General features: G+C 35.3%; 1 protein-coding gene across 2 annotated transcripts in view; it reads right to left on the bottom strand.

The window, feature by feature from the left end:
• MADD (MAP kinase activating death domain) overlaps window positions 1-27134 on the bottom strand; it is an 80436-nt gene that overhangs the window by 10982 nt on the left and 42320 nt on the right. Inside the window, exons 18-31 of one of the 2 annotated variants that reach the window (XM_070936720.1) lie at window positions 26636-26842; window positions 23836-23889; window positions 18207-18307; window positions 17849-17932; window positions 15576-15734; window positions 14862-14970; window positions 13103-13165; window positions 12688-12808; window positions 12051-12156; window positions 11188-11298; window positions 10022-10129; window positions 9777-9941; window positions 8060-8132; window positions 4119-4225 (exon numbers count right to left, since the gene is read on the bottom strand). In XM_070936720.1, the coding sequence (XP_070792821.1) occupies window positions 4119-4225; window positions 8060-8132; window positions 9777-9941; window positions 10022-10129; window positions 11188-11298; window positions 12051-12156; window positions 12688-12808; window positions 13103-13165; window positions 14862-14970; window positions 15576-15734; window positions 17849-17932; window positions 18207-18307; window positions 23836-23889; window positions 26636-26842 (1568 nt within the window). The remainder of the gene's footprint in view (window positions 1-4118; window positions 4226-8059; window positions 8133-9776; window positions 9942-10021; window positions 10130-11187; window positions 11299-12050; window positions 12157-12687; window positions 12809-13102; window positions 13166-14861; window positions 14971-15575; window positions 15735-17848; window positions 17933-18206; window positions 18308-23835; window positions 23890-26635; window positions 26843-27134) is intronic. The other variant, XM_070936728.1, reaches the window with a different exon arrangement.

Below are 27134 nucleotides of genomic sequence, written 5' to 3'. Positions count from 1 at the left end.
AAGTAAAATGTTTAATCTTTTGTTTAAAAAAAACTACAATTACTATTAGTTTAATTACTAGTTTTAGACATTGGATTAGATCTTGCCAGCTGCAAGGAACCAGAATGACCGTGTGAACAAAGTACGGTAGTTTCTTTATTGTTATTTTCCTATTTACAAAAATCTCACCACACTAAGTGCATTCTCTTGGGAATGGGCAGGTGAAGGCTTCAGGGATCTGGTCTTTCTCCCATGTTTCAAAGGTGCTTTTTCAAAAGGCAAGTTCAGAACTAATGAAGCTTCTTAGATGAGAAGCAAAACGTCTTCTTCCTCAAGGAAAAAACATAGTCCAGTTGCCTTTTGAAAAAGCACCTTTGAGACAGCCATGACCTGACTGGAGATTCCTCCCCAACCCTAATCAGTTTTACAATTTTAAACCATTTTACTAACCAACATATTGCGTGATCTATGAAAAAATACTGATTTCTTTTAAAAAAAATATTTTAGAACTTTAGGTAGTCTATAGGCCTCTATGATTTGCAACAATTTGTAAATAACAGCCATTGGCATGTTAGTAACCATCTTCAAACTTATAATAAATTAATAATCAAGCATTGGAAGGGGCAGTTAATAAGTAAGTATATGAAAACATGCAGGAATTATCATGAATTATGGAAATAGAATTTTTAACCCAATTTCCACAGTTTTCAGGATTTTTCCTCCTGAAGTTGTAACAATAGATTTACTTCTTGCCATCTAATATTAATAACATATGTTAATAAAGGATATTAAAAACTAGTATTTAATAATATATCTTTCTATTACAATATATTATTTAATGGATTTATAAATGGATTAGCCAACCACTGCAGCTGTGGGGAAAAAGTATCTTCACATTTATAGGACTTCCATTTTGTTTCTACTGAGAGTCACCTAGCAGTAATAAAAATGCTGTCAGCAGCTTCCCAAGTATATTTATTTTTCCCTACACAGAGCCTTTAATTCTCTATTTATAATAGCATCTATCAAATTATCAGTCATTATAAACCAGCAGTTTTCCTTCCTGCTGGCTTTGAGGTTCATTTAAGCATCTTTCTTGGAAGATGTATTCTAAAAAACGCTACCTGAATGCTCATTGAACATTCAGCATGGTTGGCTAACACAGCACGTATTCCTCTAAAAAAAGGGATGGGCAAACCTCTGGTAAGAAAGGGATAATTTAACATATTGGAGATGGATGGGTCCCCCAAATGATACATCACCAATAGGCGGAGAAGCTTGGGGACTTATTTGAAAGCTGTGATATGCCTATTTTAAAACATTTTAACAATGCAATTATTTATGTCTTTCTTGAATTTCTTGCTCAAATAATTTATTATTACATTGCCAGGATGTTTGTATTGTCAATTATGTTTCCATAAATGTTTCCTGTAGTTCATCCAACAGATTCATATCATTATTCCCTCTTTTGGGAAAGTCTGCATCAGTGGTGGGTTGCTTCCGGTTCGCAAGAACCGGTAGTAAAAATTTGTAGTAGTTCGGAGAACCAATAATAACATTGGCTGGCCATGCCCCCGAACCGGTTCCCGGCCCGGTCGCCGCTTGCTTACCCCGCCCACCTCATCAGAGGCTTTTTTTTAAAAAAAGCATTTTTTTTACAACCTCTTCGGCCAAAAAAATGCTTTTAAAAGTAAAAAAAACAAAAAAAAGGCTCTGATGATCACGCGGCTCAGCTGGGAACTTCAGAGGCTTTTAAAATCATTTTTTTCTGCAACCTCTTCGGCCAAAGAGGTTGTAGAAAAAAAAACATTTAAAAGCCTCTGGCGATCCCAGCTGAGTTGCCTGATCCGCTATAGTCTCCCTCTAGACCAGGGGTGTCAAACTCATGTTGTCACGGCAGTGTCACGTAAAGTATCGGGACTTTTTTCCCTTTGCTAAACCAGGTCTGGGTGTGCCCAGCGCATGACGCATCCAGCCTGTGGGCTGGGAGTTTGACAGCCCTCCTTTTGACTTTAGACTAGCAGCTGCCAAAATAACATAGAACTAGAGCATTGTTTCTCAATTTTGCTAAAGTTAAGATGTCTAGACTTTAATTCCCAGAATTCCCTAGCCAACATGGCTAGCTGGGCAATTCTGCGAGTTGAAGTTTAGTCATCTTAAAGCTGCCAAGATCAAGAAGCACTGTAATAGAATAACTGTTAAAAATTTGAAGAAATTGGCTTCATATAATTACTTTGAATTATTGCATCTCTGTGCATTATAGCTGTAATTCTCCAACACATTCAAATGAAGAGATCCAGAATGCAATATTTTTAGATTTGGGAGACATTTGGAATCAGTGGCATAGTCTCAAAATGGCTACTATAGAGGGTATGACTCTTCACATTTATCTTCAACATAACAACAAAACATACATTGTCTAAATTCCACCTCTTCTCCCTTCTGTTTCATCTCATTTGAAAACTGCTTTAAAATGGATTTCCCTAAAAAAAAAAAACCCATTTCTTCCAGTTTTAATGATCATTTGGATATAAAGAATCAATGCATAACATTGTAAGGACAAACCTGCACCTAAGGTTCAACAATGTGTGTGATCTGTCAACTTTTGCCTTTGAGGATTCATTATTATTGATTTGAGAAAGGAGCAAGGAAGAGGACAGCTGCACAGTTTGGTTATGGGGTTTGGGGGAGACTTGCTTTGTACATGAAATAAATTGGCAGTCTCTTTCTAATCTTTTTCTTTGCTCTTCCTTTGCTTTCCTCCCCTATAAATGTCAATGCCATATTATTGTTAACTCTGCTTATGCATTTTTCTTTTTTTATTGTAAGAAGCTTGACACAATAATATGTTGTTCATTCATCAGGGACTTGGAATCAGGCATGTGTGCACATGTGAACCCATGTGTGCACTGGACCACTGAATTAGAGAAGAATGAAAAAGTACCGTTGCACTCTTTAATAGTTGCACATAATTTCAGCTGAAAAGCAACCTATCTCCTGAGCACTGCATGTAACCGCAGTATAAATTTCAAAGGAATCTTCAAATGCGTGTATATTTTCAATGCATGTATTTTCAGAGGTTCTGAAGTATAGTCCAGGGTTCTCAGAGACACCAAAAACAATTAAACTTACCAAAAACAAATAATATAAATACAATTGCACAAAAGACTGAATGACAAATTTAACTTTTCTCCTCTGTCTCATTCTTATACAGTCTTACACACAGATATACAAGCACACAAAACCCTAAAACTGATTGTACGTTATTTGCAAAACAAACATGAACATGAAGCAAAATAAAATCATTGAATAAGAGAAGCAAAAAGAACATACATCTAAAGAAAGAAAAAGTGGCACGTAATTCCATTTGTGTTTCCTCTATACCCAAAGATAAATCTCTATTAATAAAGGGAGCAAAATAAGATATCTGTATTACTGTTGAGAAAATCTCTTTGCCTGGTATGTTGCCCAGAATACTTTTAACCACAAAGAAAAACATATGATGCAGGACAACGATTTAAAAAAAAAAATAACTTGCAATCGCCAATTCTAGCTCATTTTTTTTCATGTAATGAATATCAGTATAAATAAACCAGATATAAGTGGTAATAAAACAGCTTTGTAATGTTTGGCTAATATATTTAAGTGCCACATTTATGCAATCTGTCAGAGCATACCCAGGATTGTTAAATGTTGCTTGAGATGCTTTGCAGAAATCTAACATGGACAAATGCACATCATCATTTCAATTGTTTTTTTTCAATTAAAACACTTTCTTCATTTGAACCATGAAGAAAATATGAACAAACTCACTATAAATTAATTACAAATAAACTGAAGCCTATGTTTCTGAAAAATACCATTCTTATTATTTTACTGAAGTTTAAAAACATAGTCAATAACTCCCATATACATTCATTTAAAAATTAATCTGCTTTTCATTATTAAAAACAATTTTAAAGCAGATTTAAAAATTATCTGTTCTACCTAACAAGAACCACCTGTCATAAAAAAAAAAAACATTGATAGCTGTGACATTTCTCTTTCCCTTTTCTGGTATAGGGAAGAGGAAACACATTTACTGGTGTTCTTCAAGCACATTCATGCTACTTTAAGATCTGTTACAGGCAATTTCCTACCTGACTATGCATGAATTTCAAATTAATTCCTTCCAGTGTGACTTGGAGAAGGCCTCCTTCACCAGTTTTCATATCCTGTACAGGAAATTCCCCACCAAGTTCAGGTCCTATAACACAAACAGAAAATAAAGGGAGAAAACAAATAAGAAAATATATCCAAACACCAAATCATTAACACAAAAAGAAAAGGACTAATTTTCTAACATATAATCCTTCTTCCAAAACAGAACCACAGGACAATTTAAGTTTCTACTGCAAAGATGCAGAAGATCTCTCAAGGCAGAATCATAATGAGATAATCTCAGGGGTCTTCTTCAGGACATTGTAGTGCATTCTTTCAACCCTTGAGATGGAAGAGAAATATGCCAGCATAGTTTGCCTTGCCTCATTGTCAAGCAACATTCTGCCTCATTTAGTACAGTCAGCCTAAGACTGTATGTGAACATCCATATCATCAATTGGCTTATCTGGTCCAGTTCTGTTTTCTCACAGTGGCCAAAAAATTGCACAAGAAACCACTAGCTTCTCAGCAAATGGCCTTCAGAAGCAGCCACACTACTATAAAGGCAATTGCCACTGATCCCCATGACTTCTATATATTAGTCCAACCCCCCCCCCTTTTTTTTTTAAATCAGCCAAATTGGTAGCCAAGACCACATCTTTTAGAAGCAAATTTCAAAGTTTAATTATATGTTGTGTAAAAAAAATCCCTTTGTCAGCCTTGTTTCTTTCAGGATCCAATTGCATTAGGTAACCTCTGTTTCTAGAATTTTGGGAAGGGGAAAACAGCTTTATCTTGTCTACTTTATTTACACCATGTATAGCATTTTGGATGGATGGAAACTAATCAAGGAGAGAAGCAACCTGGAATCAAGGAGAAACTTCCTAACAGCAAGGACAATTAACCAGTGGAAGACCTCCAAGGTCCCTTCCAGCTCTATTCTGATTCTTTTTGCAATCATGTCCCCTCTTATTTACCTCCTTTCTAGATTAAAAAGCCCCAAATCTCAAAACTTTTCCTCATTGGGAAGCTGTTCCAATCCTTTTATCATCTTTGTTGCCCTCCTCTGAACTTTCTCTAGGTCTGCTTATATCCGTTTTAAGGTGTGGCAATCAGAATTGATTGAACACAATATTCCAGATGTGTTTATGCCACTGACCAAAAGCTACATTAACAATCAGCTAAGCTTTTGGGTTTTTTTATTATAAAAGTTTGTGATATCATTAGCAACACATGCTGAACTATTCTGGTTTTTTTATGTATGTGTTTCTGCTCTGCATTTCAGTCTTTAAATATATTTTTCTATGTTCTTTCTGTACAACTATTTGCAATACTGATATATGTATATTTTTGTTAATATTGTATTGATATTCCAAATTTTCTAAATGAGTTCCAGACTATATCCATGGCATTCCAATTTTTCCTCCCAATGACTCTCTGAAGTAAGTTGGGCTGAGAATAGAAAGATTGGCTCAAAGTCTGAGCCAAAGTTCTGAGCTTCTGTGGCTGAGGCTGGCCTTTGATTGTCCCAATGTCAGTCCAACATATTATCTATTATACTATGCTGGCTTATAATTGATATTATATACAGAAAAATATTCAAAGAATCACATTTACATCTAAACAACTGATACAATAAACATGCAAAACAGATTCACACTTTTACACTTCCAAATTATACATATATTGACCCAACAATGCCTTTGAAAAAAAACAATGCCTTGAAAGTATGAATAGGCATCAGTATCTTTTAGCAGCAAACGTGTTAAAGTGAACATCAGACATCTTTCCTGCCATTATCAAGGACTAACTTAGTACATTTTACTGATTTGAAAAATAGGTATACACAGCACTATAACAGAGACATAGGAAAGGGACAAATGAAGTTTTACTCTCTAACACTTGCATAAATGATACAGACAAGTTTAGATCTTATTTCAATATTTTAGAGAATGCCTTTCTCCTGATCCTTCTTTTTCAATGAGTCATAAAAGAATGAAGGATAATCAAGGCTTGTGAATTACTGTAATGCAAGGGTGTCAAAACTGGCGGCCCGCAAGTTGGATGCATCACACGCAGACCACACCCACCCCAGCTCCGCAAAGGCAAAAAGGCAAAGGCAAAGGCAAAAAGGACTCCTTGCGCACGGTCACTCATGCCCTCGTCACTTCCCGCCTGCACTACTGTAATGCTCTCTACATGGGGCTCCCCTTAAAGAGCACCCAGAGGTTCCAACTGGTCCAGAATGCGGGCACGCGGGTGATTGTGGGAGCGACATGGCACTCCCATGTAACACCTCTCCTGCGCGAGCTGCACTGGCTTCCGGTGGTCTTCTGGGTGCGATTCAAAGTGCTGGTTACTATCTTCAGAGCGCTCCATGGCTTAAGACCTGGGTACTTACAAGACCGCCTGCTGCTACCAATAGTCTCCCACCGGCCAGTACGCTCCCACAAAGAGGGGCTCCTCTGGGTGCCGTCAGTCAAACAATGTCGACTGGCGATCCCCAGGGGGAGAGCCTTCTCTTTGGGGGCACCTGCCTTCTGGAACGAACTGCCCCCCGGGATACGGAGGATCCCCGACTTGCGCACCTTTCACCATGCCCTCAAAATGTTTTTATTCCAACAAGCCGGGCTGGCCTAATATTTTAACTTTTTTAATTTTTTAAAATTTTAAAACGGGTGTTTTATTTGAATAGCTGGGCCAAATTATTTAATATGCTTTTAAATCGTTTTTAAATTTTATATTTGTGTGCTTTTACTTTTTGACTGTACACCGCCCTTAGTCCTTCGGGAGAAGGGCGGTATATAAATTGGAATAATAAATAAATAAATAAATAAATAAATAAATAAATAAATAAATAAATAATGCTGTGATACACCATGTGACATCACATGACACAATTGAGTTTTACATCAATTCTGTAATGGCATGTGGGAATGACACTGAGAGACAGAAAACACAACCAGGTGAGCTAATTCCACTTTATTGTAAAGCTACATTAACAGAATGTTGCACTTTAACTTGGGAGGGTGGATTGACTGCTTTTTTTCTCTCCATTTCCCTTACAGATTGGAGAGATAGAAATTTCAAAAGCACAGTGTAAGCCAGTGGTGAAATCTAATTTTTTTTACTACTGGTTCTGTAGGCGTGGCTTGGTGGTTGTGGTGTGGTGTAGCTTGGTGGCATAGCTTGGTGGCCATGGCAGGGGAAGGATACTGCAAAATCCTCATTCCCTCCCCACTCCTGGGGGAAGGATATTGCAAAATCTCCATTCCCACCCCACTCTGGGGCCAGCCAGAGGTGGTATTTGCTAGTTCTCTGAACTATTCAAAATTTCCACTACCGGTTCTCCAGAACCTGTCAGAATCTGCTGGATTTCACCCCTGCTGTAAGCTGCTTTTATAGCACACCTATGGCTCTTAGCCCTGGGTTGTCATTAGAATCGCATTGCTTTTGATGTGCAAAAGACCAAACAGCTTACTTTCTTACAATCTTTTTTCTTTCAGTTTATCGGTTCTGCAAGGGAGGGAGAGGGAGAAAAAACTATAGATCAGGTACAGGACAAGTACTAATGGTGATCACATGACTGAGCAATGCGGTGAAGGTCATAAATGTGCCTTAGTAAAGTATCTAAGATAGATACTTCTCTCTATCCGATTCTCTAATTGGAATTAGTTGCTATATGTTTATTTCTTTCTATAACAGTAATCATGCAATAATGTATTGCTTATGTGTAGGTGTAGGTGTATACATAAAGATATATACATCCATCCATACACATACATACATACATACATACATAGCATCCAAAAATGAAATAATTCTATTTTGCTAAACTGGATAAAATAAGAAGTTTAATACTTTCAGTTTTTTAACAAAAAGAGCTACATAAATGCTCTAATAATGCTTGAAATTTAAAAAAAAAAAACTAAAATCTTACCTGGCTTTATGCTCTGTTGTCTTGCAGCTGCTCTTTCCATACTATCTTTTACACAATAATATAACTCCCGGCACTATAGCAGATTGAAATAAAAGGAAATAAAATGGTAAGTACAGCAATGAACTAACAAAATACCATAATTGCAAAGGACAAAAAAGACATATGACAATATGATTTTTCACGGGAACTCCGTATCGCTTTGGTACAATCTTGGAAAAAGATGCAGTTGCTTTAATCAGACCCAGGCAGCGCAATATTCTTCTGAAGTACCTCTTCAAAATAAAACTACCATATAAACCTATGCACTGCATCTTCCCAAAATCTAGTCAAAATATTAAGAGATAGTTATTGGATCCAAATTGCCCAGGAGCTTATGAATGCTTAATGTGTCCACAATGCATCAGTTTTAAGGTCAATAACATTATTGCTATTTAGAGCAAAACCAGCACTGTAGAAAAAGAAAATAATAAAACAGAAGTAAACGTAATAATAGTTACCCAAACACTGCTATCATTTTAGAGATGTTTGACTGTGACAACCTTCTTTCTTTAGCTCCAGTTATAGTGTAGATATACAGTCTTTTATGAACAGACAGAACTGTTTAGTTTGAGTAATTAAAGAAGACAAGATTGTATCCACTCTATCAGATTTTAGCTTATGCTGTCTTTAGAAAGGAAAGTGATACATTTAAGGCATTTTCTCTTCCAACCTAAAGATTTTCTATAAGATAAAGATTTGCTCTGATAGCCAACCAGGCATTACATATAAAGATACATGGGTGACATTTAAACATGCTTTATTTGTATACTGGAAACATCAGAGGATCCAAGATTACTGTGAAGATAAAGTGAAACAATTCCCCCAATACTTCAGTGCTTCTGAGGGAAAAAAAGGCTTCTTGGGGAAACGGAAGGGAAGCAAAGGGAAGGGGAAAAGAAAAGGAATAGGAATACAGTAAATAAAATTGACATTTTGATTACAATTTTTTAAAATAACTTTTCTTTTAGGATTGCTAAAATTAAAACCTACTATTTTGAATGAATATGATCTAAAATGAGGATTAAGTAGAATGTAAGTAACATCTTCCTTTATAAACAAACATAAGAGACATTCCATTACAAACAATTTGGCAAATAATGACATGACCATTATTCATTTACTAAAAGGCAAACTGGTAAGGGACCGCCTTTCTAACTCCAGCTTAACTGGTGTGTTGTTGTTTTTTCTTAGTGGACACACTTCTAAACAAAGCACAAGATTATAGCTACCCACTCTTATTATCTTCTGAGATTGGGCATCAGAGGAAATAATCAGATTTGCCAAGGAGGCTAATAAGTGCAAAAAATACAGTGGCATCTAAAGAATCTTGTTAGAGGCCAAAATTCTAAAATTGCAGGAGAATGAGTGCAGAGCCCTGGGGATGGAGTTAAAAGAGGGATCAGCCTAGAATTTCTATATAGCCACAAGTGAACTAAATCCAATCTCCTTTAAATTCCATTGATCCTTATCTGACTTCTTGCAGTTGCTAACCATTTCTTGAGAAGATTCCTGTGTACAACCATTAGCTGAGAAGATTCTTGTGCGTAAGCAAGATTAGCAATAAATCACTTTCATTAGACTTTCATTTCTTGTGCTTTACAAAAATGTCCAGTAAAATAATAAAATAGATGTTTGTATCTTCCCTTTTTTCTAAAGAAAAAAATTGTACAAAACATACCTTTTTAGTGTAGAATTTATTCAGTTGTGTTTCCTGTCCATTCCTCCTCCAAAGACAAAGCACTTTTGTTTTGGGACAGTACGTCATATTAATCAATTTTTCGTACCACCAACGTTCATACACAGTGCCAATGTTGCTTCTCAACACAATGCAGTCATCACATACCTAGAAATATAAATAGTTTTATGCATAAAACTTCATAGAGTTCAACCCAATACTCAATTAACATTTAATCTGATCTCTACCTCCATGAAGAATATGTCCCCTGTTGTATCTGTGCCAGCATGTACAACAAATGTTTGTTTCTTAATATGTCTACTGCCACTTGGTCGGATGGCAAACTCCCTGCCAGTCTAAAGAAAATAAATAAATAAAAGAATGCATTATTTTCAGTCCTCACATTACATAATTGAAAGTCAGAATCTCTTAATATACAAAGCCACTCTCACCTAATATAACTCATGGGAGCTGAAAGTACTTAAATTGGACTAGATTCACACCATAGGTTTAAAATAAATGTCTTACATATTTTATTCATATTCTTAAAACATAGAACATGGCTGTTAACAAAAAATCCCTCAAGCATTTGTACAATAGAAACATTAATCATTAAAAGATCAAAACTATAGCAACTATTTTTAGCTATTTTAGCAGAAAAATTACAGATAATCTAATACTTCAGCAAAGCAGTCTACTGTACTCTACTGATGAATAAATGAAGTTTCAATGAAAGAATCCTATCAGTCTTTCAATAAAAATACAGATATAGCTCAACAGCAAAATGTGACTCACTATTTGAACTATGGGCACAATCTTTTAAAAGCAAACTTTCTTTTGTAATCTTTATAAAATGTCTAAGATTCAGTTCAGACAATTGCTTTTTCAGAAATCCCCAAAGTCAACAGAATTTAACCACAGAGAAGAGAAAGCCTATCTACTGCTTTTCAAAAGTCTTGCAAATCTCATCAGTTTCAGAAAATATGAAAGATCTTCAGTAGCTTCTTACTAGAGTCCTGAGAATCACTGCAACTGAAGTTCAAAAAAAAAAAAAAACAATGCCTGTAAAAAGTACAGTTAAGTCAGTCAATGCCATTTACATGTACTAGTGCCCATGTTTGAGTCCCACTTTATTCTGGAATATCTGATATTTCTCTGGAATAACAAGTCAATATTCTAATAAATTACTTCTGAGCTGTACAACAGAAGAAAAACATATTTCATGACTATGAACTTGATGCAGAATTATTATCTTGTATATATTACATGTTAAGCATATTAGAAGTATGCAAACTTCTCTATATACTTTCAAATATTTGACAAATGATACCATTGATATTGGAAGTACAAGCTGAAATTTAATGTTTTTATTTCTTCCCCTCACAGCAAAGAAACAAATATATGTTTTACTTACTATGTTGGAAATTTTGTCAAGTATTTCATTTATTTCTTGACTATGAACTAAGCCAATGTGAGATTTCCCCATCAAACGGCGTACTTTCTTCCTAATATCATTCTTCTGCACCTAAACAGCAAAATGCAATACTTTGTTAGTGATACTTTTCCATCATTTATGGAGATCCACACATCAGTATAAGTTAAAAAATGTGATGTGTTATTGTATTTCAATTAATGCATGAATTAGATAATACACCAGTTCAAGTTGAAAGTTTTAATAATTTTCAAGATTTTTAATGAAACAAAAATGCTTGACAATTTGTTATACCAGCCACTAATATTGGATTGTTCCGGAATATGTGATCATATGTCTGACATATACACTGTCTTCTCATCTGCCTGCCTCATCATCCTTCGAAGCAGCACAATTTTAAATAACTGAAAGAAATGAAATGTACTCCCACCAGGCACTTCCAAGGTGGTTCTGAGAGCAAAGACAGATAGATCAAATCATACAGATAAGCACATTTTTGTTTTGCTGTTAATTAATTAATGTTTTTATAATCCATCACAATCCTGAAGGATTTTGAACAATATATAAATATAAAACCTGTAAAATGATAAAACAACCATATAAATTTCCAACATAAATTACATCAGCAAACCAACTCTCTGGGAGAAATAATTTCTCCCAGAGATTCTCCTCCCCTCCCATTCCAGTTAGCTGAAAAGAAAGTGAAGCCTAAGCCTTAGCAACTAGAATGAGAAAAGTTGATCCTTAACACTTTACTTCAAAGAGTGCAGTCTGTATCATGCAAAGACATATTATAGCATCACCCATCACAAGACCCAATCTAAAATACAAAAACAAAAAAGCACCTTCATCATAATCATGTATGCAATCATATTGTGAAGCAAAGTAGCCAATAAACGGTCTTCATCATATTCTAAACGTTTTCGGTCATGTTCTCCTAAAGAAAAATATCTACAGGAAAAAAAAACATATATTAACTGAAGCCAACAGTGATCAGTCAATCACTGATTACAAGATGCTCTTAGTTAAAATTTACTTTACATAAAAATGTTTCCCTTAATAGCCTCTGCATTTAAGATGAGCAAAGACAGAAAAGAGCTTATGAAGGAGAAAATTTTACACATAAGTAGTAATTGTTCCAAAGGTGCTTTTACAAGAGGCAACTGGATTTTCTGATTTTTCTTTGAAGATGTTTCACTTCTCATCCAAGAAGCTTCTTCAGAGCTGAAGAAGCTTCTTGGATGAGAAGCAAAATGTCTTCAAAGAAAAACCAGAAAGTCTAGTTGCCTCTTGAAAAAGCACCTTTGGAACAACCATGACCTGGATGACTGAGAATCTCCATAGATAAGTAGTAATTATTTACACTTATACTTATACCTGTAAACAAATTATCCAGAATAAAATTGCATCCTGAATTCCTACACAGGTTAAGTTATAACTTACACATTGCAGAGAGAAATGGTGGAGAGATCTATACTTTACCTGTCAATCATCTCTTGAGGCCCCTGATCCATTCCCATCCCTTCTCTTTCTAACATCACAGCATCCAGAAAAGCATCTTCCCAGAACTGCATCTGATCCCACAGAGTTGAACGCTCTTTACCTAGACAGCATTGTTTTTGTTAACCAGAGATTTCATATTTTTATAAGACAGAATCATATAAACAATTTCTCCCACAAATAATAAAGTGTGATTAAACCAGTTATTATCTTATTCTATGCCACTAAATAGGCTACTTCTGATTTTACTTCATAAGTTATTCCTAAAGTGCACATCATTTCCTTTCTTGTTCTACAAATATTCCTAAATGAAACTGTAGAAGTCAGAAACAAGGAAAAGTCATACAGTCAAGATTTTTTTAATGCACACAGAAAAGCAGAAAGAAGAAATGATTACTCATAGAGAAGGTTTCCATGGCAGCATCCTCTAACTGGTCCCAGACAGATCCTTTATCCCTCCCTTTACAATTCCAAGCAAGCAGCAACATGGCAGCAAGAGAGAATAAAAATAAATGACAAATCTAAGCATTTGATAAGGATTAATGAGACAGATCAATTTGTTTTTCCACAAGAAATATTTAAAAATGCAGTTAAAGTGAGTGAGGAGTTAATACAAGCATATAATGATCAATGCTAGACTTCATAATGATATCTCAAGATAGTAATTTAAATATACATCTCAGAATTTAACAGTTTCTAAATATCCTCAATCAAAATTACTTTAAATCATAAATATATATTGTCATTATTGTTGTTGCTGTTGTTATTAATCTACTACAGGATGAAGGCTTCTTCATGAAATTTTATGGATAGTAAACATTATAGAAGAACTGTATTAGTCTATGATGGCAAAAAATCAGCTCGTGAAAGTTTATGCCTTTTTAGACAGTAATGTATCATCCAAGTCAAGCTTAGGTTGTTAAAAAGCAATCTTTTTGACTTCTTAGTCAAGTGTGAGAAGTGACTAACAAGCTTTTAAAAGCAAATGAATAGCAAGAAATGCAAGAGCCAGAAACATTACTGCTGATCATCAGGGATGGCTTGAAGATTGATCTATTTCAGTTAGTGAATTTAACCTTCTCTAAACTCATACAGTATTTTTTCCCCCTTTTTTGTCTCCTCTTCTTTTGTGGGTGATCGTTTTAAATTTGTGGTCTTCTTTTTTCAGATAAATATGATAACCTAGGTCAGTGATGGCTAACCTTTTTGCCATCGCGTGCCAGGAGAGGGGGGGGCGGGGGAGGGTCACACGCGCACGTGCCCACGCGCATGTGTGTGCAACCCCCTCCCCCCCCTGCTCCTGGCACATGATGGCCTGGTAGGCCCGTTTTTCTTTCTTACCTGGTTCCAAATCCTCTCTGTGTATCTGGGAACGGCGAAAACAGCCTTTCCCACTCCCTTGGAGACCCTACGGAGGCTGAAAGGGCCCATTTCCCAACTCTCGGTGGGACAGGAAGTGACATTTTTTGCTGTCCCCAGCCTCCAGAACCTCTCTAGGAGTTTCTAGGAGCCTCTCTAGGAGTCTGTAGGAGCCTCTCTAGGAGTCTCTGGAGGCTGGGGACAGGAAAAAACGTCACTTCCTGTCCCACAGGGAGTGGGGAAATGGGCCCTTTCAGCCTCCGTAGGGCCTCCAAGGGAGTGGGAAAGGCTGTTTTCGCCGTTCCCAGATACACAGAGAGGATCTGGAGCCAGGTAAGAAAGAAATCGGGCCTTCCCCACCCCCCCTCAGGCCCTCCAGAGGCAGGAAACAGCCTGTTTCCCTACTTCTGGTGGGCCAAGAAGGCCCGAAAATCAGCTGGCCGGTGCGCGCATGCGCCCCAAAGCTGAGCTGGCATGCCCACTAATATGGCTCCGCGTGCGTGCCATAGGTTCGCCATCACGGACCTAGGTATTTGCTTAGATCAGATAAACATTTACTGTATGCTAATTACAACGTTAAAGCCATCCTGCATAGAGCATAGAATAAATGAACAATCCAATATTTTCAAGTAAATGATAATGCTTTGAGGAATACAATGAAATTACAATTTGTATCTAATGCTGTCAGAGAATTCAGACATTATAGAGAATTCCTGGTAGCTTCACATCATTACTCAGTTTTATTTTGAAAAGATCTAAAGACTAGAGAATGTATGAAACTAAAATTTTATTCTTACCAAGTAGACCCTCAAAGAGATAAACTCGTTGACTTGCATCTTCTGGAACTCTTCCAGGGCTGCTGCATTTATTATCTTTAATTGTTTTTTTCATACTATGAGATTTACCCTTTTAAAAAAGCAAAAATAGGACAGAAAATTCTTATTACATAGTTAATTAACAAGATGGTTCTTAATATGAAATAGTAAATTTACTGAGGAGATAAATAATTCAAACTGCAAAGGACATAAGAACAAGCATAGCCACTTCTCAAATTCTGTCAGCTAAAATACATGTTGTTTAAACATGCTCATACTATATAGACGATCAGCTGTCCGTGCACGCAGCAGTGCCAAAAACCAGTGTGCACATGCACACCGGCCAGCTGATTGTCGAGTGTGCATGCATGCCAGAACCCGGAACTTCAGCTTTTCCGAAGGGCGGCCCCAACAAGCATGTGTGCAATGTTTCCGCGCAAAGGTTCACCATCACCGATATAGGTGCATTTGTGCACTTATCATTTGTTGATCTGTATTTGCAGTGAACTTTGAAGGGTATGGATGTACAGTAAATTGGAAATATACTGTATATATGGGGTAGATAAATTGGCAACCACATTTGGATTGGCAGCTCATCATTATGGATGAGCTACTTTAACAAAATTTCCTTCCACCAGATAAGAGCTGTAACAATCCCCAACACCAGAACACCTAAGAAATGAAGTATATTCTTACAAATATAGCACTAGTAGCAGAATTTGTTTCAATTTCACTGTCTGAGACGGTGCCTCGTGATCCTGTTAAATTTCCACTAATCTCTCCACCAAGGCCATCACCAGCATTGCTGCTCAGGTCACTATCTGCTCCAAGCGTTTCTCCAGAGCTGTTGCTCACCTGAAGAAGGAAACAAACAGTCTACCTATGTATTGCTCAATATACTGCAAAGACAACAATGCAATTTGCATTTGTTAATTCAAAATTAACAAAATCTCAACATTCTACCATATGAACTAAAAATAAAATGGGAAGATAGTGGGTGTCCTTGGATATGTTACAATGGGATCCATACTGGGAATATGGATCCAATATGTATAAGGACAAAGGGTTTTGGTTTAAGTCTTAATGTTACTTATTCAAAAGCTACAAAAAACCCAGAATCTTGGCCTTCATTTTACCATTAACATATTCACTGAATTTTTAACAATACATCAGATTCTGTCAAGCTCTACAATGGTGACAAACTCAAGAAACAAAGCTATCTGGATTTCTGGAAAGATCTTTAGTACTGGTAAGATAATGAAACAGAATGTTGGGCAAATAAGTAGAATCTTGAAAGCCTATCAAAGCATTCTCCAGATAAACTTTTATCTAGCCTGATTGCTAGAGTTGTTCTATAATTCTGTTATTAATTTCCTTTATATTTACTATTAAATTTATTTATTAAATTTATTTGATGCCCATCTCACTATTGGAGTAACTCTACTTACTCCGGGGCTAATTTATAGATAATTTAGAGGTAAATTTAATTTAATAAATCTCTAGTTTAATAATCTTTAAATTAGAGATACACATCCTCTGCAAACAAAGCTATAAGGTCAGAATTATTAAATTTCTATTGAGAGCTATGGCGAACTGATGTCCCTAAATAGAAGGACAATGTTACAGCTGAATGCCAGATCCAAATTGTCAGAATCTCTTCTGCAAAAAGGATAGATTGCACGATGTCACATGAACAGGTGGGGGGTTTTGTGTGTGAGTAGCTGGCAGGAAAGGACATTTTTGCAGTTGACTTCTGATCAGTTAGGAGTTGCAGAATTCCATCAAGTTTACAACCGTTAATGTAGCCTAGGTGCACTTTTTAATTAAATGGATTTATATTTTTTACTGCTGCTTAAAGATTAAGAAACATGAGAATGGCAAGTTTTCTTCAATCTTTTTAAGAAAAAAGTTCTAGCTACGAGTTTAAAGATTTGTACAAAAAAACCCTGGAATAATATAGTAAAAGGATTATTGGTGTTGGTTTTAAAAAGTTTTAAACAGATTAAGAGCTAGGAATCTTAAAAAAATCCTTCCTGTGGGAAGATTAAAATAGATTGTTATTTTTGATAATGTTCGATAGTTTTTTTCTAATCAGACCGAATAATGTTTTAAAGACCAGTAAAGGAGAATATTTGTAGCTCAGGGTTGAAATGAGCCCCTAGTGCTCTCTGAGTTTGGTTGTTGTTGTTTTGTAGACATTTCATTACCCAAACTAAGTGCTAGCTGTTTTGAAGAGAAAAAATAAGGAGATTATGTTGAAAACAGAAAAAGAGATATAAATATGAAAGGAATGATTCACTTTAGTATATATAGTTTGTAATTGTCATGTTATTATTTCTGATAATTTTTAATGGACTTTTGCTGATTAAGACAGAAACGCTGTTTTAAAGATTGGTTTATAAAGAAGGGGTGTGATATATGGGATGAAGAGATGGTTGGGTTTTTTTAAGGGATAATGATAAGTTGTTAACATTGACTATACTTGCTGAGATTGAAGAAGGGTTCTTTTTACACTTTTTCTTTCTGCTTTTTATTGTTTTATTTTAATATATATTTTGTAGTATGCATTATTTATGCTTTGTATTGGTTTTATAATATAATCTTCAATAAATTTATTTCAAAAAAGCTATAAGGTCAGAATTGTTGTAAAACAGGCCACAAACAAATGTATACTATGCTTCCCAATGCATTTAAGATAAGCAAAATCAATATAAACATAAAATCAATATATGACAACTTAATGTAAAATTATAGGAATGAATAAGGCACTCATGCCTTTTGAAAAGGATATGTCCTCAACTAGAGGACAATCTCAAATAAAAATATAGAAAATTAAGGAGAAAATGTAACCAAAAGCATATACACAGCACCTGTAACTTACAGGTTTAGAAAAAAATACACATACACAAGGAAGTCTGGAAAAAAATTGTTAAAATCAAACCCAGACATTTCATTTTGGAATGCCCTACCACTGTGCTAACTTCAGAATCTTGGCTGGTGCTTCGGATCATAACAGCAGGCCCCACACTTGCCACAGAATCCAGATCACTCTTCTGAAATCATGAATTGACAGGAAGCAAAATAATACACATTAGACATTCCTGTTTCTGTTTGTAGGTTTAGTCAAGGTGGTCTTTGGGAGTTGGGGATAGTTGGGACAATTTTTCATCTGCCCAAATATCTACAAAATTAGAATGGTTAAAAAAAGACATTTTCATATTTCTCGAGGCTATCACGCCCACACTAAAAGGCCGGATTATTTTACAAGGTGACAAAAAATTTTTCACAACGTGCCCATTCCAAAGTGAACAGCTACTGTACCCTTACCTGAGAGCTGGAGGTTAAGCTTAGACCACTGTCAGCACTAATCTGGGATTTCTTCTCATCTGTCTCTCCCAAGTCAAAGAAGTGTTTTGTACCTTCTGACCCTAATCGAAGCAAAATAAACAATCCTATTAATACGAGAAGGAAAAGTAAAAGAATTATAGGGCAGAAAACTGGAGGTGTGAATGAGTAGTCCAAAGAGGACCCATAGAATATTCTTCTTTCCTATTTTTTCAATACCATGGATTAATAATGTAGCTCAGTTTTTCACAGCCAACTATTTTGTCCAAATGTCACTGCACCTGAGAAATAGAGAAATTGTCTTAAACAATCATTACTAGGAAAGGAAGAGAACAAAGCAGGCATCAAACATATTCAAATTAATTCAAAGCATGCCAGACGGTCATCACATTACTCTGGAAAGCCATACCTTTACCTTTTGTATGTAAGACTGGTTCTGTGCCTGTTGCTTTTTAGAAATATTTCTTAACATTGGACAATTTTTACACCATGCAATACATTGATTCTCATTCCACTTGTCTCACTAGCAAATGGAAAAACTAACCAACCAACCAAAAAGCAATAATCAATCATTTGTGTGCCACAAAGAAAGGTAAAACATGAACTTCGGAGGAAAAATTACAGAGCACTGAAAGGAGGAAATGAATGGCTCTCCAGAGTTTGTAATAACAAAAGTAAAAACAGTAAGAGTGTACGTATCAGCAATTGACATGACATGCACTGATTATCCCATTCTCTTTATAAATAATATAGAAGCCGAAGAGATGCATGCAGTTCACCTTTTAAAAAAAACTCTTTTTCTGATGAAATGTTAGAAAATGGATGAAAGGAGAGACAGAATTGGGAAGGGTTTGGAAAACACTGTGCCATGGGAGTAAGGAAGCAGGAGAAAAATATATTACAGACTACACAGGTTCACCATTAAGATTTCAGAAGGGGGAAGAGACTGAGCACAATGCTTCTGCCATAGCCATATCTGCCAACTGTTCCATAACGGGGACACGTGACCAGCATTTGGAGGGTTTTTTTGTCTTTTAATTACAGGACAAATACATGAAATGTCATCTGGCGACACTAGGTGCACAATCAAGAAATACCTTGCATACCACTAAATAGTGTGAGTTGGGAATTAAAAGTATGAGTGGAGTTATGCCAGATACCTACTAGTAGACAGTATCAGAAGAGAGAGACAGAAAGAAAGAGAGAGAAATAGGGAACAAGAATGTGAAACACAAATAACAGCTAATGTGTTCTTGAATAGAAGGGCACTTAGTATAGATTTCTAGGATAATCTATTATTCAAAAATAGTAAACTACACCAAAGATATTTAGTTAATCCAAAAATGCTATGTAGTTGTACATACTCCCAGGAGATTTCATTAAAATGCTTTGAATTGAATATATTTTAAAGCACTCAAAAAGTAATTGACAGAAGTTTATAAATGTTGGTTTCCATGATTCAAAATGTATTTCCAAGCATGGTTGCAAATAGATGTCTCTGGTTGCTTCACAGAAAATTAAGGAAAATGGAGGAGCAAAAACCACAGGACCTTCTTTCAGATAATTATACTCTTAACCGACATGCGTTTTGCAGCAACTTTTTAAAAAATCATTTAATCATTCAAAAATAATCTAGTATATATAAAAAAGGCTAAACATGAACTGATTAATTTATAGAATAGCTGATAAATTACTAATGGTAGAAAATGTAGATGTCTAATCATAATGAAATCATTTGACCAACGGGTTATTTGCTGTCTATAATACTGCTGGAAATGAAAGGCTATGAGCAGAGAATTTATTTATAAATTATCTAAAATATATACTACCACTTGTGTTTCAATCAATTATATGTACATTTGTGCATTGTGCAGACATATAACAACCAAAATATCTTCAAGCATTTGGTTAACCAAAGGTAAACACCAATTGGGAGGAGAAACAAGTTTTAATTAAAGTAAATTGAATTTTATTTGATTACGATGACCATATTTTGAAATATTTATTCACAGAAGGCAATAAAGATTAACTTTAGAGAACAGAAGGAGACTTATATATTACAAAAATCAAGTGAACAGTCTTAGATACATCTAGCTTGGAGTAAACCTTACTAAGCTCTGTAATTTACCCCTGAATATCCATCCAGAGAATACTGTATTATAGTATTATATGAAAGCAGTATACAATATTGTGTATTATGTAGTTAATTTCTCTGCATACCAATGGGCCACTGAAAATTTAATTTTTTAGAGCCATTTTTATAAAGCCCAATTTTTGGCCTGTTAGTAGACTAAGAGAAAAAAAAAGCTCAAATTCATATTTCTTAATTTTCTTTTTAATATATGATATATATGATCCAGCTTCAGAGAAGTCAAATGGATATTGTGATTAAATGCTATTTTTCAAACATGAATTTACAAGCTCTGCATTTGTAATATTTAGTAGTGATATTTTATTATTTATCTGGAGTTCCTAACATGGAATTTATGAGCACTGATCAATTTGTGAATACCCGTCTTGCTAACGGCCAATGAATACTCACCTTCTTAGAAATATAGGTTTCTTGATTCCCCTTATTTTTCCAATATTATTTCTCTCTAATAATATTTTTCAATATTATTTCTAAATTTGTATTACAATGGATGGAAAGCTAATGTATTATAAAACACAATGCCAGCATCACTTTTATTTACAAAAATGTCGTTTTAGTACCCTACAGGCCCTACAGTAACACTTAGAAAATGATTCATTGATCTACCGTAGTATCAGGCTTTATTTCAAAGTGTGCTTTTTGGCTCAAAAAAGAAAAATAGCTGATGTATAATAGGGAGCATCCAGAGGGAAAAAAATAACTGATATGGAGCAGTGTCGTCAATTTGCCTTTTGAAAAAAAGTTATTTTATCCTCAAGTTTGGTTACTGAAATAGCCATTTGTGTGTTCTAGCACAAACCAAAATATGCATATATTTGAGTTTTCTTTCTGACTTAGAACAAAATATGGCTTTTTTTACACCTAAAGTTCATGTAGTAGATGCCTGCTATGCTTTTGTAATTTTCAACTAGGTAATGAAAAAGGATGTATAATATGTATTCCTGTATTTTATACATACTGTCAATGCTTTTCAGGGAGATGCAAACAAAGTGTACATGTAGAAAGTTGGTTTGATTCACTTGTTACATACGTGACTTTGTGTAAGTCAGTGTCCCCCCCCCCACAAGCTTTTGGGCACCAGGGACCGGTTCTATGGAGAGAGGTTTTTCCGCGGAATGGAGGGGGTCATGGTTTAGCATGCTGCCTGCATCCTGCAGATGGGACTCCACTTGTTTGTGCGGACTGGTTTCTAGCATGCCGTGGACTGGTGCCAGTCCATGGACTGGAGGTTGGGGACCCCTTGGTGTTAAGCTTTAAAGTATATTTAAACATTTTACATCTGGGACTGTTGGTAAGCAAGGTCTATTTGTGTTGTAACTTATAAGCTATGCTAAAATTCTGTTGACTCAACAGAATTGGAAAGGATGATGTTTAAGAGCATCACTCTAGCAGTTCTTATACCCCACACAAGTTTGAAAAGAGAGAGACAGTTCGTCAAACATCAATTTCCTAAGCCATTTATGACTATGGAGGTTAATTAAAAATTGTGCCCAGTGAGCAACTGGCAACCAGTTGCCAAGGAACTTTCAGCATAAGCCTTACAATCCCATGATTGCACTGTTTAGCAGCCTAGTTGCCATATTTTACCTCAAAGACCACTCCATTTACAGCTATTATAATCAAGGTGATATGTAATCAAACCATGGATAACTGATGCCAAATCTGACACAGATTACCAATCACTACTGGTGTATATCCTACTTGCCACAGCTATCCTCTGTGAATCCAGTAACAGTGAGGATTGCGTGTTGTTGTTGTTTTAAAAAAGAAATCTAATCAACTCCACTCCCAAAGTTTCCTAGGTATTAACAGTACCCCTGTCTTCTCTATATTTAATGTCAGCTTGTTATTTTTGCTCATTATTATGAAGTTAGAGAATGTTCAAAGATATTGTTTGCTTTCTTAGAATTGGAGTTGAATGGGAAGGAACATCAGAAATGCCATTGACATCCCACTCTAAAGCTCCAAATGGTTTCATCTAGCTATAAACAGCAGATGACAAGATGAAACACTGTTTGCAGACACTGTTGGTTAATTGTACAGATGTCAAACTGTAGTTCCCAATCCAAAAAGTTATAAAACCTAGTGGCATAAAAAGCTGCCAAGTGGTCCAGGAGATTTAGCAGGACAGTACTTGACTCTCCCATGTTTGATCATATGATCAAAACAATTGATAGTCTATAGTAATACATATTTATAAAAGGGTGCATTGAGCTCAAATAATTCAAACAACCCATGGTCAGTGGACTAGATGTGTTCTTCTTTGAAGTTTTGGTTCAGTTCCAGAGCCTATTTATTTGCCATTGAAATTCAACAACAAACAAACTGCAAATCACTTTGAGTCACTTTAAAATGTTAGTTTCAATTCTAAAAAAGCATATGTGTAGTGCAGCAAAGCTGTATATGAGAGTACTTTCATGTCTTGTTTTTCATTTATTTTGTTGAATCACTAATTTATTACATATTTTCAGATATCTCCTCTTCTTGATGCTAACTGAATCTACTTTTTAAGTGTAGCTTTTGGTACGCAACAAAAACTGAATGCAATTTTCAACTGCAAAAGACTACATTTTCTGTAACTAATTAAATAGTGAAATTATTTAAAGATTTAACCAAAACTTATTTTAATTAGTGAAATAGCATGGGCAAACTACATTATATAACAGATGCATGCAGCAAAACATGGATATTCTTTTTTACACAATGTTGGCAGGAAAGGGCACTCAATAGAAGAAGAAAACAGTATTTAATCTTTTCCTATCAACGTATTTCCTCTTTAATTTCCCTCCCATTTTCTATAGACATCCATGTCATACTTTTGTTCCTAATTAGTAGTTACTTAAAATCAATGGTGTGTATATGAACATTTATGTATTTTATATTTGTGCATGCTTATGAATATATCTAGCTCATATCTAGAAATCATATCAGAAGATTGCAGTTGGGGTTGATAATAAAGAACAAGAGTTTTAAAAACAATATATAAGTCTTGTCTTCTATTAAAAGTTAATCACAGTTTGTCAAGTAATTCCCCACATTATTTTAACCTCAAGTAATTGATGGATAATCTATGATAGATTATGAATTGGACCTTATAAACTCCTTTTGCTGAAGAAATAGGACAACAATCTCTCCACACAGAATATTATTTCAATGAAAATGTTGCAGCAACTATAGCATGCCTTTATAACAGAAACCCGTCAGAACCGTCTAAAAAATAAATTCAGTGGTAAGGAAGGATTTGAAACTCAGCCAGAAGAACTAAAGTATTTTTCTCTCTCCTCATATAGGAAAGGGCTCTTTGAGGTAACTCAACACTATGTTTCTTTATGAAATGACCTCCTTGGTCCGTCCTATGGCTCATGTGGCATGGGTGATCAATCAAAAGCTTAAGGAGTTGGCAGTTATGGGGAGGCTATGGGGAGTATTATGTTTCTGTCCTTTTATCATTTTCCTTACTCAGTTTTTCCAAAGCTTTTTGTTTTGTCACTTCCTGGTGCTTGTTCCACAATTCTACTCAAGATGCAATGCAAGCAGGAGAGAAAGACAGAAGAAGTATCAGATGCTGATCAGAGGTGGAAATGGGGGGGAAAAAAAGACAAAAGTAAGCCACCCAACCCTGCACTGCCAAAACAGAGATTAATGAAAACTGGCATGTGAAGAAATAATTCTTCTTCCGCTAGATCGGGAGCAGAGCCCTCCATTATCTTAATAAAAAAATATTTTTTTAAAAGAATCACATGCAATTTGGTGGCTGAGAAAAATAAAATAACTCTGAGACTCACCCACCTGATGTCATCTGACTTCACAGAAATTACATATTATAAAAAGATTTTGGCAAGGTCTTTATGCTCAATATTCAAATTATTTCTGTCTCCAAAATAATATTTCTAGCCAACACACTTTTTTCATACATATTTAGTCTGTTCAAATACTGCCCCCCCCCTCAAATTTAAACAATTCACAGTACTCTCTCAGCAGTGTTAAAAAGGCTATTCTGAGAGAGGTCTATATAAAAAGAGTAATATTTGTTTAGAGTACAAGCATCTCGGAATTAGGTAAAAATGCAATCCACATAGCAAACTAAGAAACCATTTTAGGTCTGCATTTCTGCATTGAAAAAAAAAATGTCAGGAACATCTAGGTACTGGCTTAGTGGCATAATATCAAATCAACTTGCTAGAAAACTAAGTTCAACATTTAACTTGAAAGCATAATTTATGGAAGGAAGTAGAAGCTAGGAAACATACCCTGTTTCCCCCAAAAAAGACATCCCCTGATAATAAGCCCAATCGGGCTTTTGAGCGTGTGGCAATAAGGCCAAGCACTTATTTCAGGGTTCAAAAAAAGTATAAGACAGGGTCTTATTTTCGGGGAAACACGGTATAAAGGAAGCTGAAAACCTATCTCTTATCAAAAAAAATAAAAATAAAAAGATTTGAACTAGTGGGTTGAATTATTTCTTACTATTCTGCAATAAAAAAGAGAACATGGGAAAACAAAAAGAAGAAGTAGTTGATTTAGAAGTTATTGAAGGCTAAAGAGAGTGGGATTTCTGTGATGAAACAATGATATAACAACCTGCAACTTTTGGAAAACCAAATCCATTCCCCCCACAGTATACCGTATTTTTCGGAGTATAAGAAGCACCAGAATTTTTGAGGAGGAAAATAAGAAAAAAGCTGATTGGCAGGTGGATCAGCCTCCTGGAATACCCCCAATCAGCTGTTCCAACTGGTGAATTTTAGCAACAGGTTCCTTGGTTGTGAGCTCTGTGCCTTGCTTCTTTTTTTTTTTTTTTTTTTTTTTTGCTTTTTTCCTGCCTCTGAAACTTCTGAAACTCCATTTAAGAAAAAAAAAATTCCTGCATCTGAAAGCCTCCAAAACAGCTTCAGAAAAAAAGCCCCTGAAGCTCTGTTTGGGGGCTTCTTTTCTGAAGCTCTGTTTGGGGGCTTTTTTTCTGAAGCTTCGTTTCTGATGCTTTTTTCAACCTCTGAAATCTCCATTTGAGAAGCTGGACAGGGCTACATTCGGAGTATAAGACACACCCAGATATTTACCCTCTTTTTGGGAGGAAAAAGGTGTGTCTTATACTCTGAAAAATACGGTATTTGGTAGAACAATGAACATCAGTCAAAATATGGCAATTAGTATTTATATAGTTTTTACTGTAATGTAATAATTACTATAAGAGCAACTTTTATTAAGTTATTTATTCATATTAGATTGAAAATGAACTCCCATCTTCACTGATTTGTCTAATACTAGACAAACATAGAAGAGCTGTTCATATTTCCTTTCTTACTGTCACTGATTGTTTTATGTGCGTATTGGTATTGGATTCAGTGGTTATTAACCTCAAATTAGAGCAGATGAATAGTTAGCAAAAAAGTTACATAAACAAATTTGCAAAAAATATATAATCTTTCTGTAGTGACCTGAGATTGAAAAATCTGTTTCCTTTATAGATAGATGGTTATTTCTGCTTCAACCCTTCAAAACCTGATTTTTTAAAAAAAATCATGAATGGCAAAAATTTAAACATTAACCTAACAATTCAGCTAACAGAACGAACAAAGAGACAATAATTCAGAAAACTGGCTAGGTGTTTTTCTGCCTGGGTGGTGCAATAATTCCAAATCTAATGCAATTATATTTCACAAATATGTTACTATATGTATTTTGGCACAATTATTTGTTTCTTAGGAATACCTAAGAGGATAAAGGATTACATGTAATTTTGCTGAATAAAGGAAGACAATGTGATAGGAATACACGAGTCCAAATGCACATAACTGTAATCTATTTATGCCATATATACCTAGCACCAAGTCTGAAAAACTCAGTGGGATTTACTTATAAATAAAAATGGATAGATCCGACTGTAAAAAAAATTATCCACAATTATCTATAAATCAGGCAATCTTTTATATATGAACTTCCAAAAAACATCCCATTAAAGGACAGACAGCCAATTTGCTTATAGTAACTCAACTAGATGTAATTAAAGTCTGTGATGTCAGTATCATTAATAGTCTCCGAATTTTTAAAAAAAGAAATTAACTCATCCAAAATGTTGAGTTGATTCTTGTTCAAAATGGGAGAAGAAAATATATGACTAATCTTTGCAAACTGAGTGAGAGTGAAGCGCATTACTAGAGCAATGAAGGGAATAATGTTTTAATGGGAAAGATGCAAGTAGATTCTAATGCCAATGCACAATCACTTTCCTGCATTCCACGTATATTTAAATACACACCAATAGAAGCTACAAAATTTTCCTCCTTTAAACTCCTTGTGTCAAACTCCCTTGGCCCTTTCCCTGAGAGGCCTGGTGCCCTTGGCATGAGCTGAGGTACTTGTAGTTGCACCTTGGGTTTCGGTTCCACCCTCCTGGCTAAAATAGGATCTTTGCCAACCGGAGTGATTGCTCCATCTGTTGGGCTTCGCTTTCTTTTTTCAGGCTCTTTAAAAGAAAGGAATACAGAGAGATAAACAGCCAAAAAAAAAAACCCAAGTAAATATACCAACAACAATCGGAAGAGGGAATGAGAAGGATTGAGAGAAAGGCTTGATAGTGTTAATGGTATTAATTCTTTACAATCATGAAAAATACTCTCACTTCTAGATATCATCAGCAGTTAAAGAGAAATTCACAAAATACAGATACATAATCTAATATATTGAAACTTGGTTATTTTAAGAATGGTCCCTTCTAAGATGAATTTAGCTGGCTATCAAATTGTGACTTGGTGTTT

The sequence above is a fragment of the Pituophis catenifer genome, unplaced genomic scaffold (assembly GCF_029215685.1).
Source record: "Pituophis catenifer annectens isolate HBS135680 unplaced genomic scaffold, rPitCat1.0.hap2 SCAF_1, whole genome shotgun sequence".
NCBI lineage: Eukaryota > Metazoa > Chordata > Lepidosauria > Squamata > Colubridae > Pituophis > Pituophis catenifer.
The sequence above is the reverse complement of the archived record's forward strand: the minus strand, read 5'-3'. Positions and strand labels throughout refer to the sequence as shown.